Source organism: Lontra canadensis, unplaced genomic scaffold (assembly GCF_010015895.1).
Source record: "Lontra canadensis isolate GAN:19392208 unplaced genomic scaffold, GSC_riverotter_1.0 scaffold39, whole genome shotgun sequence".
Taxonomy (NCBI): Eukaryota; Metazoa; Chordata; class Mammalia; order Carnivora; family Mustelidae; genus Lontra; species Lontra canadensis.
In genome coordinates this window covers 13,082,306-13,097,961 of record NW_022631033.1, presented here as the reverse complement: position 1 = coordinate 13,097,961, position 15,656 = coordinate 13,082,306, and the positions used below count along the sequence as shown (strand labels likewise).

General features: G+C 38.9%; 1 protein-coding gene across 5 annotated transcripts in view; it reads right to left on the bottom strand.

The window, feature by feature from the left end:
* Window positions 1-15,656, bottom strand: part of TENM3 (teneurin transmembrane protein 3) — a 592,885-nt gene that overhangs the window by 410,538 nt on the left and 166,691 nt on the right. For 4 of the 5 annotated variants that reach the window (XM_032869853.1, XM_032869854.1, XM_032869855.1 and 1 more), the window contains exon 3: window positions 2,944-3,222. In XM_032869853.1, the coding sequence (XP_032725744.1) occupies window positions 2,944-3,222 (279 nt within the window). The remainder of the gene's footprint in view (window positions 1-2,943; window positions 3,223-15,656) is intronic. The other variant, XM_032869858.1, reaches the window with a different exon arrangement.

Below are 15,656 nucleotides of genomic sequence, written 5' to 3'. Positions count from 1 at the left end.
ACCTAGAGGAATATAACGGAACTTCCAAGGACGCGTCCAAAGCTTGTACAACAGTGAATGATATTAGACAATTAAACTAATGAAAGGCAAAGGAAAATATCACTGGGAAATCAATAGTCTTTCAAACTTAGAGAGCAATGAAAAATAATTGAGGGTAGAATTGAATTATTTTAGTAATTTTATATTAGAAATATTTGACTAGAAGTAGGAATAGTAAAAAAAGTAATAGTTTTGGGGTTATTGCTTTGAAAGATGTTAGAAGACCATGTATAGGATTACAAATTTTAGTGTTTCCTTTAACCCAGTTTAAGAAAAACCATAGTTTTTATATCAGAAAAAAAAGCCTCAATGCTCTTGTTTCACTCTACAATTCAGTAAGTCTGCTAAAGATTTCAGAAAATTATACCTTTCCACCTCTTAATGCAATTATTACTATCAATGGAATCTTGCTCATTCTGACTAATCACTGAAAATTTAGAACAAATAAACTAATCTGAAATATTCCTACAGTCATACATCCTAAATCCATGCGATAGCCAATGTTCATTAAGAGGCCATATCCATATCTATTTTATTTCCTCTTTTGTTTTCTTCCCTTGGCTGACCTCATTGGGAGTTCCTGGACCATCAAAATGTTTTTTTTAAGAAACAACCACAGCCAAACCTTGGGGAAAAGAGTAAACACAAGTTTAAGTCATCACTTGCCCAGCTCAACAAACATTGTTTTTGACACATTATACTCTTAACTTGGCTGACCTGTTTACTCTCAACAAATGCTATCAAATGTTCTGAATTTCAAGGCAGGGCCCTTGACACCCTCTTCCTGTCTCTCTTCATTCTGCTGCATAATCATCACCTGGAGAAAGGAAAGAGCGCACTTTTCTTGCCTTGACATCTCTCTATGAACAAGGTCTAGGCAATCCTGCGGGAAGCAGTTCCTCCTCTAGGTAATCATAATCCATGCAAATGGTGAGGGCCAATGGTGGGAGAAACTCAGACTTCCTATCCTCCTTTCTACCAGTTAGTTATTTTATACCATTACCTTGAAGTTGACAATTTGGTAAGTTTTAGATTTCCCTAAAAGAAAAAAAAAATGGCCTGTTTTGGGGCATTCACTGTGGGATAGCTTTAACAGATATAGAATCTTAAAAATCATTACCTTCATTTTACCACTACAGATACGATAACAGAATATATTTGTTTTTAGGGAGAAGTAAGAGCTGCTACAAAGGTTGTGGGTAGAAAGAACAAGTTGACCTGGTGTGAGAAAATATGTAATGGATATGGGTATGGATATGATGTCGAGAATCAGAACCGAATGCCTTCTCTTGCTGCCTTCTACTCTTTTCTATAACTACCATAAATTTTATCACGTATTTTAGGGAAATCAAATACCGAGCACTACATTTGAATACAACCATTGTACCTGAAGGTTTGGATAGATGGGAAACAAGGTTGACACCAAATCTTATGCATTTAAGGTTAGTAACTTCTGAATCCACAATGAAAACTGATATAAATACAGGTTTTACTGAGGTGACTGGATTAGCTCAGGGAAATGCTGGTGGCCTCATCTGAAGACTCATTTTGTCCGAGAGAACTGTCCTTGTTTCCTGTGTGGGGTTGGAAAGAAGCCAGCGTCCAGCTAGAATGGACACTTCCAAAATAAACATATCGAGTGTGTATTATTAATTGACCTTGATTCTGGTTTAATGCACTAAAGTATTCTAACGTAAGAGAAGACACTGTTTTAGTTGGTTTAAACTAGACTTTTTTCATGACTAGAAAGGACAGTCGCAATGGGAAGCAATAGGTACCACTTTATACTATGACTTCACTAAAACTGAAGGCTGAATGGACCTGCTTTCCTATTGCAAAGCCAAGTCGACAGAGTTGCTCAATAAATAACACAAATGAAATCCCGTCGGGGAAACAACCATCTTTCTTTTCAAATGTCGTGCAAATCTTCCATTTTAATTTTCTCCTTGCTTCTTGAGGCTTCATATACACAGAGCATCAATAACTAGATTGAAGTCACAAGTGCAATGTTAATATTAAATGTTGAAGGAGAAATGTCCTTTCGTTGTCTGGTATGTTGGCACTGATGCTCCAATGTTTCTTAGAAGCAATATTGACTAAAAATGAACTTTCCTTTGAAATCTATTATTGCATATAAATGACCTGTTTTTATGAACCTGCATTAGCTGTAAGAAAAAAGTCCCAATAATTCATAAAGATACCTTTCTTACAGTATGTAAAGTTGCTATTTAGATAGCCTAAAATCTGATTCTTGGGCGTAGACTTAATGGCATAATATTTCAGTCCCCAAAGTGCATCAAAACCATACTCGCCCTCTTTACCAAACTTTCATTGACTCTCATCGACTAGTGAGTTTAAAGCATGATCAAATTTGTTCTTCCATCACTTGAGCCCTGTTAATAAACTGTTCTGTGTGCTCCTTCATCCATTCTAAGATTCTGCAGCTTCTCTGGGCTATCTTCAGGACACATCTATAAAGACACCTTTGATTACCAGCTGGCTCTGGGGTAAACTTTTCCACCATGGGCTTGGCCACTTCACAGAGGATACGAGGTGACGTGGTCCCAGATCAGTCAGATAAGTCAAAGCTAATCTTTTTAATTTTTTTTCTGTACATAATCAAACTGTTTTTCAAAACTATAGCTAACACATCATAGACCGCTTGCATAATTTAACAATCTGATGTCGAACATTGATTTTTTTCCGGGAAAAAAATAAATGCACAATTCAAGGACATTTCTTGAGTTCTAGTGCATCAAAAAGGAAAAGAGAGGAAGAAGAAAGAAAGAAAGAGAAGGAAGAAGGGGAGGAGAGAAGAAAGAAGAGAAGCAGGCGCCTGCGGTCAACGAAAACAGACAAAAGTAGTGAAGGTCAATACGATAGAGCAAAAAACATGGCACTTACCACTCTCACTGTCGGACTTGTTCTCGTGCTCCGTGTCTGTCAGGGTGAGGGCTGAGTTGGACCGACTTGACAGGCAGGAGCTGCGGCCCGATTTGACCCCCCTGCCCCAAAGTCTCATGGCATGCTCTGGGGACATCACTGCTTCATTTTCCGTATCAGCATCTGACCCTGCACTGATAGAGTAACCTCTGTGAGGAAGCCCCATTTCCGCACAAAATGCCAGTCCTCTTCGAGTTGCTGGTTCACAAACTCCTAACTGCCTTAGGGTAAAATTCTGTCCTAATTAGGGGGAAAAAAAGATAACAACTAGTGAGTATATGTTTCATTTTTTTTTTAAAGAAATCTCCCTAAAATGAACACTCAAGCATTTCGGTTTACCAGTTACGGGCCCCAGGGGTTGATATCAGCCTCGCGTGGCATATGGTCAAGGGGGCACAGTGAAGGGAGGCTGAGAGAGGGGCTCCTCGGCTGATCTCCCACATACCCCCACTGAGAGCTCTTCTGTCGACCACTTAAGCCCATAAGGACCTTGAGAGAGAGGGGCGAGCCAAGGAACGTGGACCATGACAACTCAATCCAGAGAAAGGACTGGTTATCAAGGATAGAATTTCGTTCAGCCACTCGTGAAGCAATGGAAATTGTCAGTTATTTCCTGGGTCTTGGCTCTAGTCCTAAACAATGTTTTTTTTCCCACCTAGATGTCACTGCTTCGGTAGAGAAAAGAGAGTAAGTTACTTGGTAAGTAGAAACAGGGGCTTGGGAAGTCTTTATTATATCTTGCTCCCTTAAGTTAGCTCTGAGCATAAACATATATCCTGTGCATGTGCATACACTCACTACGTTTTGGAGTGTAATATCTTGAAAATCTGCAGACATCTGACTTTCTAGACATTTTGCTTTAATAAACACCTGGAAACATCTGTATTGATCAGAGTAAACCAATTTTTTGCAAATAAAATGCACTCTAAAGATAAAGCTGGAGTAATATGTATTTAAAAATTAATGATAAAATCAAGTTCCCTGAAAAATAAATGTCTGTGAACCCTACAGGCCTGTACAAATACATTGGAGCTTAATAAAACTCATGGCAAGGCAATAACTTCAAGTCAAAGTATTTAAATTAGGTGACACTCGAAAATGACTCCTCTGATTAACGATTTTGCCAATTGTGTGTTTATTCTTGAAATTTCACATATATTTTATCATACTATGGATGAGAAGAGAGAGAAATATATTTGCTTGCCTAATGCAGATATATATGGCTCTTCCTTTCTTGTCTTTTGTTGGCATGATGGAGTCTGAGTTTTAGGTACCAACCAGAATTAAAGTACATAGAAAGAACAACAGTTCACAAAGACTGATTCAGATGCTGCCGTATAATACCAACCTTTTAAGAATATGAAGCATTTATATCACTCACTGTTTTCATTTCCCTACTTCTATCTCTTCAATCTATGAACATTTTAAAGTTAATTGGCTGATGTGAGATGTAACATACATCATATTTTTTTTTCAAAAGAGGGTATCATAAATTATTTGTGATAATACAATAACGTGAAATCTTTTAAGAAATGAGTCCAATATAATGCACGATATTGTATGTATTTGGTTGTAAAGATATCAGTAGCCTTCAGGTCCCAGCACATTTTAACTAGTGTGGTTAATTGCTTTATTGCTGTGGTCGTATCAGAAGTTGGAATCAGCTTTATCTTGGTCAGACTTCCAAATGGGTTCTGACAAGGACACTCATAAATAATGAAAATCAGTTGCTACAATTAGCTACAAATCAAACTGCTTATCAGAGAGATTTGAATAAGTATCTGAACCAAAAAATATGTCAGAAAAAAAAAAAAGGAAAAAAGAACCCATGGAAGAGTGAAAAAGTGGGCAAGTTTGATGAATTAAGGCATAGTATTATCAGTAGTTTTTAAATAATTAGTGTAGCTTGTACTCACAAAAGTAAATCCAGAAAAGGTCAATGTCATGGACAGTTAATGGAACAGTGGCGGAAGAACTTACCCACTGTTTCTTATACATCGCACTTTAAATGGGGAGAGGGTGGAGAGGGGTCTAAAACAGTTACATAGCACCATTAAACATGGTGACTTTTCAAAACAAGAATACTAAATAATTGTTAAGGGGCAAAAAGGGATGATAAGACCCTCTGCATCTTTCCTTTACTTTGTGAGGTGCCCATTGGAGAATAAAAATAAAAAGGAGGTTAAAAGCACTTAAAAACTCCTTTCTAATCTCTGAAATGCAATGGAAAATATCTTCCACATTATCGACTTTTACACTGTTAATATCTTGATGCAAAAATCTATGAGGTGAGGGACAGCAGAAAGCTGTCTTCAGTATCTGTTATCCAGGTATGTAAACACGGTTCACTTCACACATAAATATATCCAAGGTACCGTCCCTGTGAACCCATATGTGTATCCTGAACTCCTTCAACATCTGACGCTCTGAAATCAATGTCTCCCAATAATTCAAACTCTCATAGGCTCTTTCTGAAATGCAAGCTGGAAAACAGGTAGAAGCAGAGGAGCGCCTGTTAGACCGCTTTTCTGGATTGAAAGTTGGCTTTCATTTCCTCGAGGAAAGAACATTAAACCTGACCTCCACTCACTAGCTCTGCTCAAGTCACTTTACTCTTCTATTTTTTCATCCTTCAGGGCTCTGGTGACTTGTTTTAAGAGATCCTTTCTGTAAATGTGATTGCCATAAAGCAAGGCTAAGGAGAATGGCTTACAAAATAGACACCTGGACAAATGTAATTAACAATCATAGAGAAATGTACAATTTGACCATGAGCAGAGGATCATTTCCAAACAATTTTAGAACACCGCTTCGCCACCAACATTGACTTTTCCTTTTCCTTTATTCAAAAATATCTCTAGCCCAGACCTGCCTCAGAGCATCGGCCCTATTATTGTCAATTCCCCTCTTTGGTTGTAAGGATTCTTGCTTGTGGGATCCCTTGTTTTAAGGCAAACACCCCTGGGGAGATCTAGCGATCAAATGAGAATAAATTAGTTCTAGCGCGTTATTTCCCACAATCAGTGTTAGCAAGACGGGCCATACTTATGGAAAACAAATGCAGTTTCGACAAACAGGGAGGATAGAGAGAAGAAAGGTTTCTGACTCGGGGAAGAGAGACAGCTGGTAGAGATATCATGGAGGTGGGAGGGCTGGGCTGGGTGAGCCCTCCTCGGGAGGGCTTTAGGGCAATGTAGAAATGTGCAAAGAGAAAGGCAGAAAAGATGCTTCTGGAACTACCTAAAAACTTGACCATCTTGCTTTGGCTTCAAGAAACACAAGAAATAAGGATACATTTATTCTTATTTTCCAGGGTTCCTCCGGATTGTGTTCTTTGCACTGGTTCTAACTGGTTCTTAATTTCCTTCTTGGCCTTTTAGAATCTTTACATTAATTCTATTGAGTTGAAACTGGTGAAGTAAGTATTTATCTCCTATACATTGAATTTTGGTAACCTTGGCAGTAGGGCCAACCCAGAGTTTCCCACTACAATTTGAAGCATTACCCAAACAATAAATTGCCAGAATAAAGTATACCTAAGCACAAGAGTCATTGTGATTACAAGGCAAGGTTAGCTTGGATTGGATTAGGCATTTGAGTTTTACGACTCTCATAAATTTGAAAATCTATGAAAAAAACTGAATCAACACAACATAGGCAGGTTGTATCATTAAAAAAAAAAAAAATTCACACTTTCAAAAAGGGAGGGAAGGTCTGTGACCAAGTGGGCAGGACCAGATAAGAACAAATGTTTCAGGTTAAGGTTGGCACCGAGCAAAGTTACCCCCTCAGGAAAAGAAAGGGATGGAAATAAATGGTTTAGCTGCTTGGCCTTTTTCTCACACCGCATCTATAACCCGGTCAGAGCCGGGAAGGATTTTTCAAAGCTCAAGGCCAAGGGATGTTCTCCAGGAAGCAAGACATCCACTATCTCTGGGTGAGTGAAAAAGAAACAGACCTTACTTTTGGGTGGTCCAGCTCTGAACTCAACGGGATTCTCTTCCCGTCCAGAGTCTAGAATTCTCCAGATTTTGCTTCTCTCTCTCTCCCTTGTTTTTTTTTTTTTTTTTTTTTTCTTCCCTAACAGCTTTATTGAGACATAACTCATAAACCATATATTGTGTCCATTTGAAAGGGGCAAGTCGGGTGCCTGGGTGGCTCAGTGGGTTAAAGCCTCTGCCTTTGGCTCAGGTCATGATCCCAGGGTCCTGGGATCGGGCCCTGCATTGGGCTCTCTGCTCAGCAGGGAGCCTACTTCCTCCTCTCTCTCTGCCTGCCTCTCTGCCTACTTGTGATCTCTCTCTGTCAAATAAATAAATAAAATCTTAAAAAATAAAATAAAATAAAAGGTGCAAGTCAATTGCTTTTAGTATATGTCTTACAGTGTGTAATTATAGCCACAACTTTAGGACAAGTTTATCATCCCCCAAAGAAACCGTGTACCCATTATCAGTCACCTCCCATCGTCCCCCTTACCCACTCGTCCTTGCCCTAGCCCTAGGCAACCACCGATCGACTCTCTGTATTACAGATTTGTCTATTCTGAACATTTCAAATAAAAGAGACTCTACAGTGTGTGGATGTCTGTGACTGGTTTCCTTCACTTAGCATAATGCTTTCAAGGTCCATTCCTACTGTAGTATATATTAGTATTTCATTTTTAGGGTCAAATAGTATGCATTGAGATGGAATATATCTAGAAAAGGGAAAAACTTAGCAGGTCTGACTCCACATGGCTCTCAGATCGTGCCCACAGCCCCAAGATAACCTCTGGACTTCAGGGGCTGAATTCTGCCTCATTCTGATGTTAAGTCTCCATCCCAAAATGAACACGGGTGTGTGTTACATCTATGTTACATCTGTATCTTTCCTCAGGGATAACCCGAAGCTTCCCCGCAGCTCTTTTTCATCAATGTAGATGTAATCTCAACCACTGTGATTATAAAAAACCTGTTTTGTCCTGCCCCGGGGAAGCAGAGTTGAGCTTGCCGTCCCATCTCCTCCTACGGCTGCCTCTGTAATGGACAGTTTGCTTGCTACACACCCGATGTCTCTGTGGCTGGCTTTGCTGCCCATCAGGCACATGGACTTGGGTTCAGTTACATATCCACTCATCAGTTAATGGGTGTTTGAGTTGTTTCTACTTTTTGGTTATTATGAAATGCTGTTAGGGATATTCGTGTACAAGTTTTTGTCCATATATGTCTTTGTGAGATGCATCGCTGAGTCATAGGGTAGCTCTAGGTGTTATCTTTGGAAACCCTGCCAGGCTATTTTCCACAATGGCTGCACCATTTTACGTTTCCGTCCCAGTGTATGGGGGAGTCCTATTTCCACATATCCTCCCCAGGACCTGTTATTATCGGTAGATTCTTGTATTACGCTGCAAGTTTGCAATGGGGAACTGCGATGTAGGTCAGTGGTATTGAAATTTGAGGGACAAACTAAGAACAGTTGTTCCCTTCAAATAGTAGTTGATTCTGGGGGTCTGCTCTGTGAATTATTATCATTTTATGAGACTATTTTTTCTTTGCTTTCTATTATGCGGATTTAGTCTTTGAAAATGGTTTTCTATCAAAATGAAAACCGCTCTTTAGCTCAGAGAGTCCACCTTTGAGACCAAAATCACCTGCTCTCAAACATACATGGACCAATAACGATTCCCATGGCACTGTTGCAAAAATTAAAATAACTGGAATGCTTACCAGAAGGGAATGGCTGAATACATTATATGTAGCCCATTCGATGAAACATTATGTGGCATCAACAGTGAGTCTGGACCTATATCTTTGGATCTGGAGGGAAGCCTATTATATATATTTTAAGCAAAAAAAAAAAAAAAAAAAGAAAGAAAAAAACCCATACGCACACACAAGTTGCAGAATGGTGTGTACAGTCTGATTCCATTTTTGGAAACTAAGAGAGAGAACCAACACATTATGTGTTTATGGTTTTGAGCGTGAGTGAAGGTGAGGAAGGCAAGAAAACTGTTGTGATGATCATTTCGAGGGACTGCAAGTGAAGGAAATTAGTGATTTTCTATTTTATAGATTTGAAATTTTACTTTGCATGATCATTTTCTTAATTTAAAAAATAGAGTAAAGAAGAATGAGAGCCTGTCTCCTTTAAAAAAAAAAAGGAAATACATGTTTTTTTTTAATTTGCTCTTTAATAGTTCTTATTCAATAATTAAAATTTTAACCTACTAGTTTCTCTCAGAGAAGCTGGCTTTTAACTATCCTTCCTCATTAATTGTAAAGAAGTGAAGTTCTGTAAGAAACATTGGAGCAATGCTTGTTTCTCATTTCCTTTCTGCCCTTTCTTTTGACATACAAGGCTTTCTGAAAAGGAGAACACCCACCCATTTCTTCTGTAATAGCAGTGCCCAAAACTGAGTTTGGGAAATGGATAGAAGAATCAATATACATTCAATAGACAGAAATAAAATAACCTATAACTCTTTTTAAATATTTTCCTTGGTTGTTGTGAGTTTGGATGGATTATCCCTTCTCAGGCACGGAGTGACGTTCCTCCAAGGGCAGGGCAGAACACAAAACTACAAACTGGGCAAATATTTCTTACTTGATGCTTGCGGAATTAATGTCCCCACCGCCTTATCTGGAGTTCCCCTTTTTGCTGTGTTTGCAAAATGATAAGAAGATCATACAACAATAGAAATGTATGTAACTTTTTCCCCTTTGAGACCTAATGCATATTTTATGGGACAATCCAAACGCTTTCACCTTCTTAAGCTAAATTTGTCACTGTTTGAATAGAATACCCATCCTTGAACACCCAACAGAAATTTCAATGATGATATAATCTCAATTTATGAGGCCCTACACAAAACTGCATTTTAAGAATTAACTTCAAGTCCCGCTACATACCTTAACTGCCCCACCCCATGTTATGCTGTATGTAAAATACAAATACCTTTCGGAGCTTGCTCCCTTTATCTGTTACTGTGATATTAACATCCATCCCCACAGACTGAAAATCTCAAATTCTTAGAAGACAGAGAACTCAACCACTGTATGTCATAATTATAATCTGGTTTATTACTCAAAACTCGAGTCTAATGGAAGCCATTGCTCCGATGGCATTCATCCTGAACTCGGTGGGGAAGGTCACCTGTGTGCCAGTGAGGACAGGAGGTGGGGACGCCATCGTGAACTTGGGGAGGAGAGTGGGAAGGGAACACCCCAAGTAGGTGTGTAGGCAGAGAAAGCCGAGTTAGAATGAATGGCCCAAGGAATTCACATTTTCTTCAAGAGAAGATCTGTAAAGTTCCAGGGGAGGGCAAACCCAGAAACTGAATAGGAGACTTGTTGGCTCAAATCAGAAACACGGGGTCATGAATCTGCTGACTTCTAAGGAAGGAGCATCTTCGTAAGCCTGAATCACAAGGATTTCCGTGTCCACCACGAAATAGTGCCACTTGGATACCCGCGGCCATTTGTAATTAGGGACAAAACCTTCCAACGGGTTTTTATCAAAAGCATTCTGAAATGAATTTGCTTCCTATTTCCGTGAAGTGATTACTTCTTTGGAACAATCCAAGACTCGGGGATGATCACATGGCTCCCGCCTATCTGCAGGGGTCCGAGTCAAACGGCAGTAGGTATTGGTATAAATATGCATATGGCCGGGCGTGAAGCAGCAGGTGCTTAATAATTGCTACCGAAGGCACCGCGGTGATTCACAACGTGGATCCAGAACCGGACTTGTGGCGAGGACCGGATACGAAGTTAGCAGGAAACCAGGGGGCTCAAGACAGCAGCCCAATAAAGGCCGAGGCAGGGGGAAAGGATTACCCCCACTGTGGCCGGAGGAGGGCTGTAAGCTACATCTATCTGCTCGCACCTTCTGGTAGGTAACACTTGCCTCCTTAACAGCCCAAATTAGTTAACAATCGGGTAGGCAGGGGGGCTAAAAGAGGGAGCTCGGAGGAAAACCTGAACATGGAGTGATGATAAACTGAAGCTATTTAACTTGTGTCTTTAAGTACAGAAATGGAAGGTTGAGTAAACATGACCGTCTAAATCCTTTAATCCCGCCGCTGACATTTATAGTGACTGAGAAGGATTAATCATTTTGATCTCTAAATGAATCATTTTAAGTAGTTAATATTTAAAAGTAATAAACTTTGGAGTTGTGGTAATTAGCCTGGTGGATCTGATTAATGCTTCGGATTTTTGTCTTTCTTCATAAAATCCTACTCTCACAAAGAAAAAAAAAAAACGTTTTCTCGGCACCAGTAAGTATTTCAGAAGTATTTCAGAAAAAGGGTTTCGGATTCCTTTCATTTTTGTGTGATGACAGAGGTGAGGGGGAACACTGGGGAAGTGAAAAGTTTGGGGTATTTGGGGAAATTCATGGCAGCATAAAGTGCTGAATGGTAAGACCATATGGTCGTATTTCTTTTGAAGTCTAGGATCAGTTCCCATTATTCACTATAATGGCATCCAAGACTAAACTAAATCTCGGTCTTCAAAATTAAAAGCATTTTGCTCTTGGCTCTCAAATCGTCCTCTTTTACAATTTCCAACATGCTGGAATGTTTAATATATTTTCATAATGCAAAAAACACAAATAAATAAAATAAAAAGAAGAGGAGTAAGAAAAAAAATGAATGCATTCCACTTCACTCCCGAAAGACACATAATTGGTATCTTGAAGTCACGGTTAACACTGTTCTTACATCTGCCCGATACTATTAGTGACATTCTAAAATGATATGTATAACCTTCATGTTCTACATCTAAGAAATATGAATCTAATTCTTTTGACCTCCCTGAAACATACAGCACACAGAAAGATTTTTAAGTTATTTATCATTTTTGTAATATTCTAGCAATAAAACCGCTCCCCTCCCCCAAAGTAATCTATATCTAAGAGCTAAAAATGGGCCTTTTTCTATTTGGAAATTGATGAAAATGTTTTAAAGGCACGGTCCCTCCCCTTTGCCACCAACTCTTCATTCTCTCCCTCAGCACAATCCTGGATATGTTGTGGATGCTATTATCCTAATGGGCAAAATGTCTTTATCCAGCAAAACATTAGAGTGCAATGCCAGCAAAAGTTGTTTTTAAGAGGATTGTGGTTATGGTTCAGTTGAGACAATGTGCCTCTGCCCAGGACCCAGTGCAATCTCACCCCCTGGCTGAAGCTGGATGAAAGGAGGAAGATAAACCCTAAACTTTCCATATTCAGCTACATGTGAGGCCAGCTTCCTTCCTTTTCTTTCTTCCTTCCTTCCTTTCTTCTTTCTTTCTCACTCTTTCTCTCACCAGTTCATGAATGGATTTTTGTTGTGTTTACTTTATATACCTTTATCAATACTTTTGAATAAGATTTTTGAAAGCAATTTGTAAATTGCTCTTTTTGTGGGGGCTTCTTCCTAAGCCCCATCGTCAGAATTGTCTAGAAAGTCCTCACTTTAGGAATGAATGCACTGTTTTCACAAGTTGTCAGGGATCAGTGCAGTGGACCCTCAAATAACACAGGCTTGAACTGCTTGGGTCCACTTATATGTGGGTTTTTTTTAATATAGTACAGTCCTAGAAATGTATTTTCTCTTCTTTATGATTTTCTTAATAGCATTTTCTTTTCGCTCTAGTTCACTTTATTTTAAGAATATGGAATATAATACACATAACATACAAACATACAAGTATATGTTAATTGACTATGTTACTGGAAAGGCTTCTGGTCAACAGTCGTCTCTTGGTAGTTTAGTTCTGGAGGAGTCAAAAGTTAGACGTGGTTTCTCAACGGTGTGGGGTGTCAAGGTCTCCAAGACCCACGTTGTTCAAGGGTCGCTTGGGTATATTTTCCCATGACAACCACACACAGGAAGCCATGATGGGACATGTAAGTCTATTAAGTTATCTGTATCTGAGGAACTGGATTAACAACCCAACAGAGCACGACATTCAGCGGAGGAGGTTGTCTCCTTGAAAAAATGTGTTCAGGATTCTAACAGGGAAAACCTCTCACCACCAGAGCCTCTTCCATTAATTTTCTGCTTTCCAAGGTGGGAGGAAATCCCCAGGCAACCCACTCGTAGTCACGTGGTACACAAATGCTCAGTGATGGAAGCCAGGACGCAAGCTGTGCCGCGGGGGTGCAGGAGCTGGGATTAGCTACTGCCTTTCTCAGACCAGCAGGAAAACAGATCACCTTTCCATGTGTTTACTGACCACTTGAATTTGCTCTTCTGTGAACCGTTTATTCATGCCATTTCCCACTGGATCGTCTTTCTGTTTTCAATTTGCAAAAGTTACTCTTAGTGTATTATATGAAGAGACCTTCTATCTGTCACATGAGTTGTAATCACAAGCCCCAGTAACGGCAGTTTTGTTTATGGAATTTTCATTTACATGTAGAAGGTTTTAAGTGTAAAAAAAATTAATCATTCAAGCTTTTCTTCCTGGGTTTTCTCTTTCTTTCTTTCTTTCTTTTTCTTTCCTTTTTAAAGATTTTATTTATTTGACAGACAGAGATCACAAGCAGGCAGAGACAGGCAGGGCGTGGGGGGAAGCAGGTTCCCTTCTGAGCAGAGAGCCAATGCAGGGCTCAATCCCAGGACCCTGGGATCATGACCTGAGCTGAAAGCAGAGGCTTTAACCCACTGAGCCACCCAGGCGCCCCGGGGTTTTCTGTTTCTGTTAGAAGGGTCTTCCCTATCATTGAGAGGTACACGTAGTCTCTGGGGTAGGCTGTGCGGATTCACAACGACTTTTTCCTTGCCTTCCTCTGTTATAAAAGCTGGAAAGCAAAAATAGTATATGTTCCCTCTTCTCATGCCACTAAGCGTAGCCAAGTATAACAGTTCTGAAAAAAGAGATGTAGGAAGACGTCTTTGGGGAGTAAAAAGAAACAGTCCAGAGTAAAGAAGGCCTTCTCACCTTTGCGTTTACTCTGTTTCAGCCAGGAATTATGAAAATGCCACAAACATCTGGGGATGCATGGGACAAAGGCCACATGCCAAGGATGGCGGAAGGAACCTGGGTCCTGGGTGGCATCTTCAGATAAGTATAGACTTATACCCCTGGACTTCTTGTTTTGTCAGGAAAGAATTAATGGTTAGATGTCTAAGCCATTGTTTTGGAAACCTCCTGCTACTCGTGGGTCAAGTCGTTCCTCCTTTATTCCGTCTTTCAAATTAACTTCCAGAATTTTTTTTTTTTTTTTGCTTTACTTTTTACATTTGTCTTTAATCCATCTTAACTTATTTTTGAATATGCTGAGAGATATGGGTCCAATTTTACATTCTTCCAGATGGATAGCCAGTTGTGCCAGCACCATTTATCAAATCCCACTGAACAGAAAAACCATTTTCTGTTTTATGCTAAATTTCCCTATATACTAGGATCTATGTTTGAAATTTTAGTCTATTGCACTGACGGGCTTGTCTGTATTTATGCCAATATCATACAGATGTGATTCCAGTGGCTTCATAGTATTTTTCAAAAGATATTTGTTAAGGTCATTTTGTCCTCATTATTTGCTTTTTAAATATATTTTTGGTTATTTTCAGATGTACTCCTCCATGTGAAATTTAAGACCCCATTCTCCAATTAAAAATAAACCTTGACTTCCACACATGTATTTTGGAAGAAGTGATACTCTTAGGATATCAGTCTTTCCCCCTAAAAACATCGACTGTCTTCCCATTTATTTGGATCTTGTTTTATGTCCTCCGGTAACATTTTATAGATTCTTTCATATTAGGTCCCATACCACTCTTATAAAATTTATTCTGAAGAGTTTTATAGTGTTTGTTGCTGCTGGGATAAGAAGTGTTTTTCTGACTTCCAAATCTAGCCAATTTTTACTTAATAATTACTTAAAAATAGTATTTAACATGCACCCAGAATTTTTCTAAACAGTTTACATATCTTAATTCATTTCATTCTCAACAAACTATAGATTGAAAACTAAACCAAATTCTACAATAGAAGACAACTGAAGCATAGAGAAATTCAGTAACTGGCCCAAGCCAGTTGCTTGGCCAAGACGCAGTCACTTGCCACTCGGCTAACGAATAGCAGATCTGGGGCTCAAACACGAGTTACCTGGATTCAGAATCTATACTCTTACTTACTGTGCTATATGACCTTGATGTCTATATATTTCCCCTGTCTTCATCCAAGTACCAATTTGCTTCAAACTATATTTTTTTAACTTCTAGAGACACATAGGTTTTGAATGTATACACTTATTATATAATTAATAGAAGTGCTGATTTTAACTTTTTCCAAAATAGAAATCAATGATTTAATTTTCTCCTCTTACTGCAATTGCTAGAACATCTAAAACAATTTTGAAGATTGATTGTGGGAGAGTAGGTGAGCCTTTCTCATATTCCTGATTTTAGGTCAAATGGTCCTAGGATCTCACCAGTTAGAAAACTATTTAATTTTTTTTGCTTGATCTTCTTATACATGACTAAGATATTTACATGTTTTTTTGGTTCTTGTTTTACTTAGTGAGTTTAACTTTGATAAGGAATGATTTCTAAATTTTATCCCAAAACTTTTCATCATTTGTTGATAAGATCATGTTTTTCTACTCTGAGTTATTAATCTAATTATGTCAATAGACTTTCTAACACTTAAAAATCCTCACATTATACCAAGGATTAGTAACTACTTGGTTATTAATTGGGC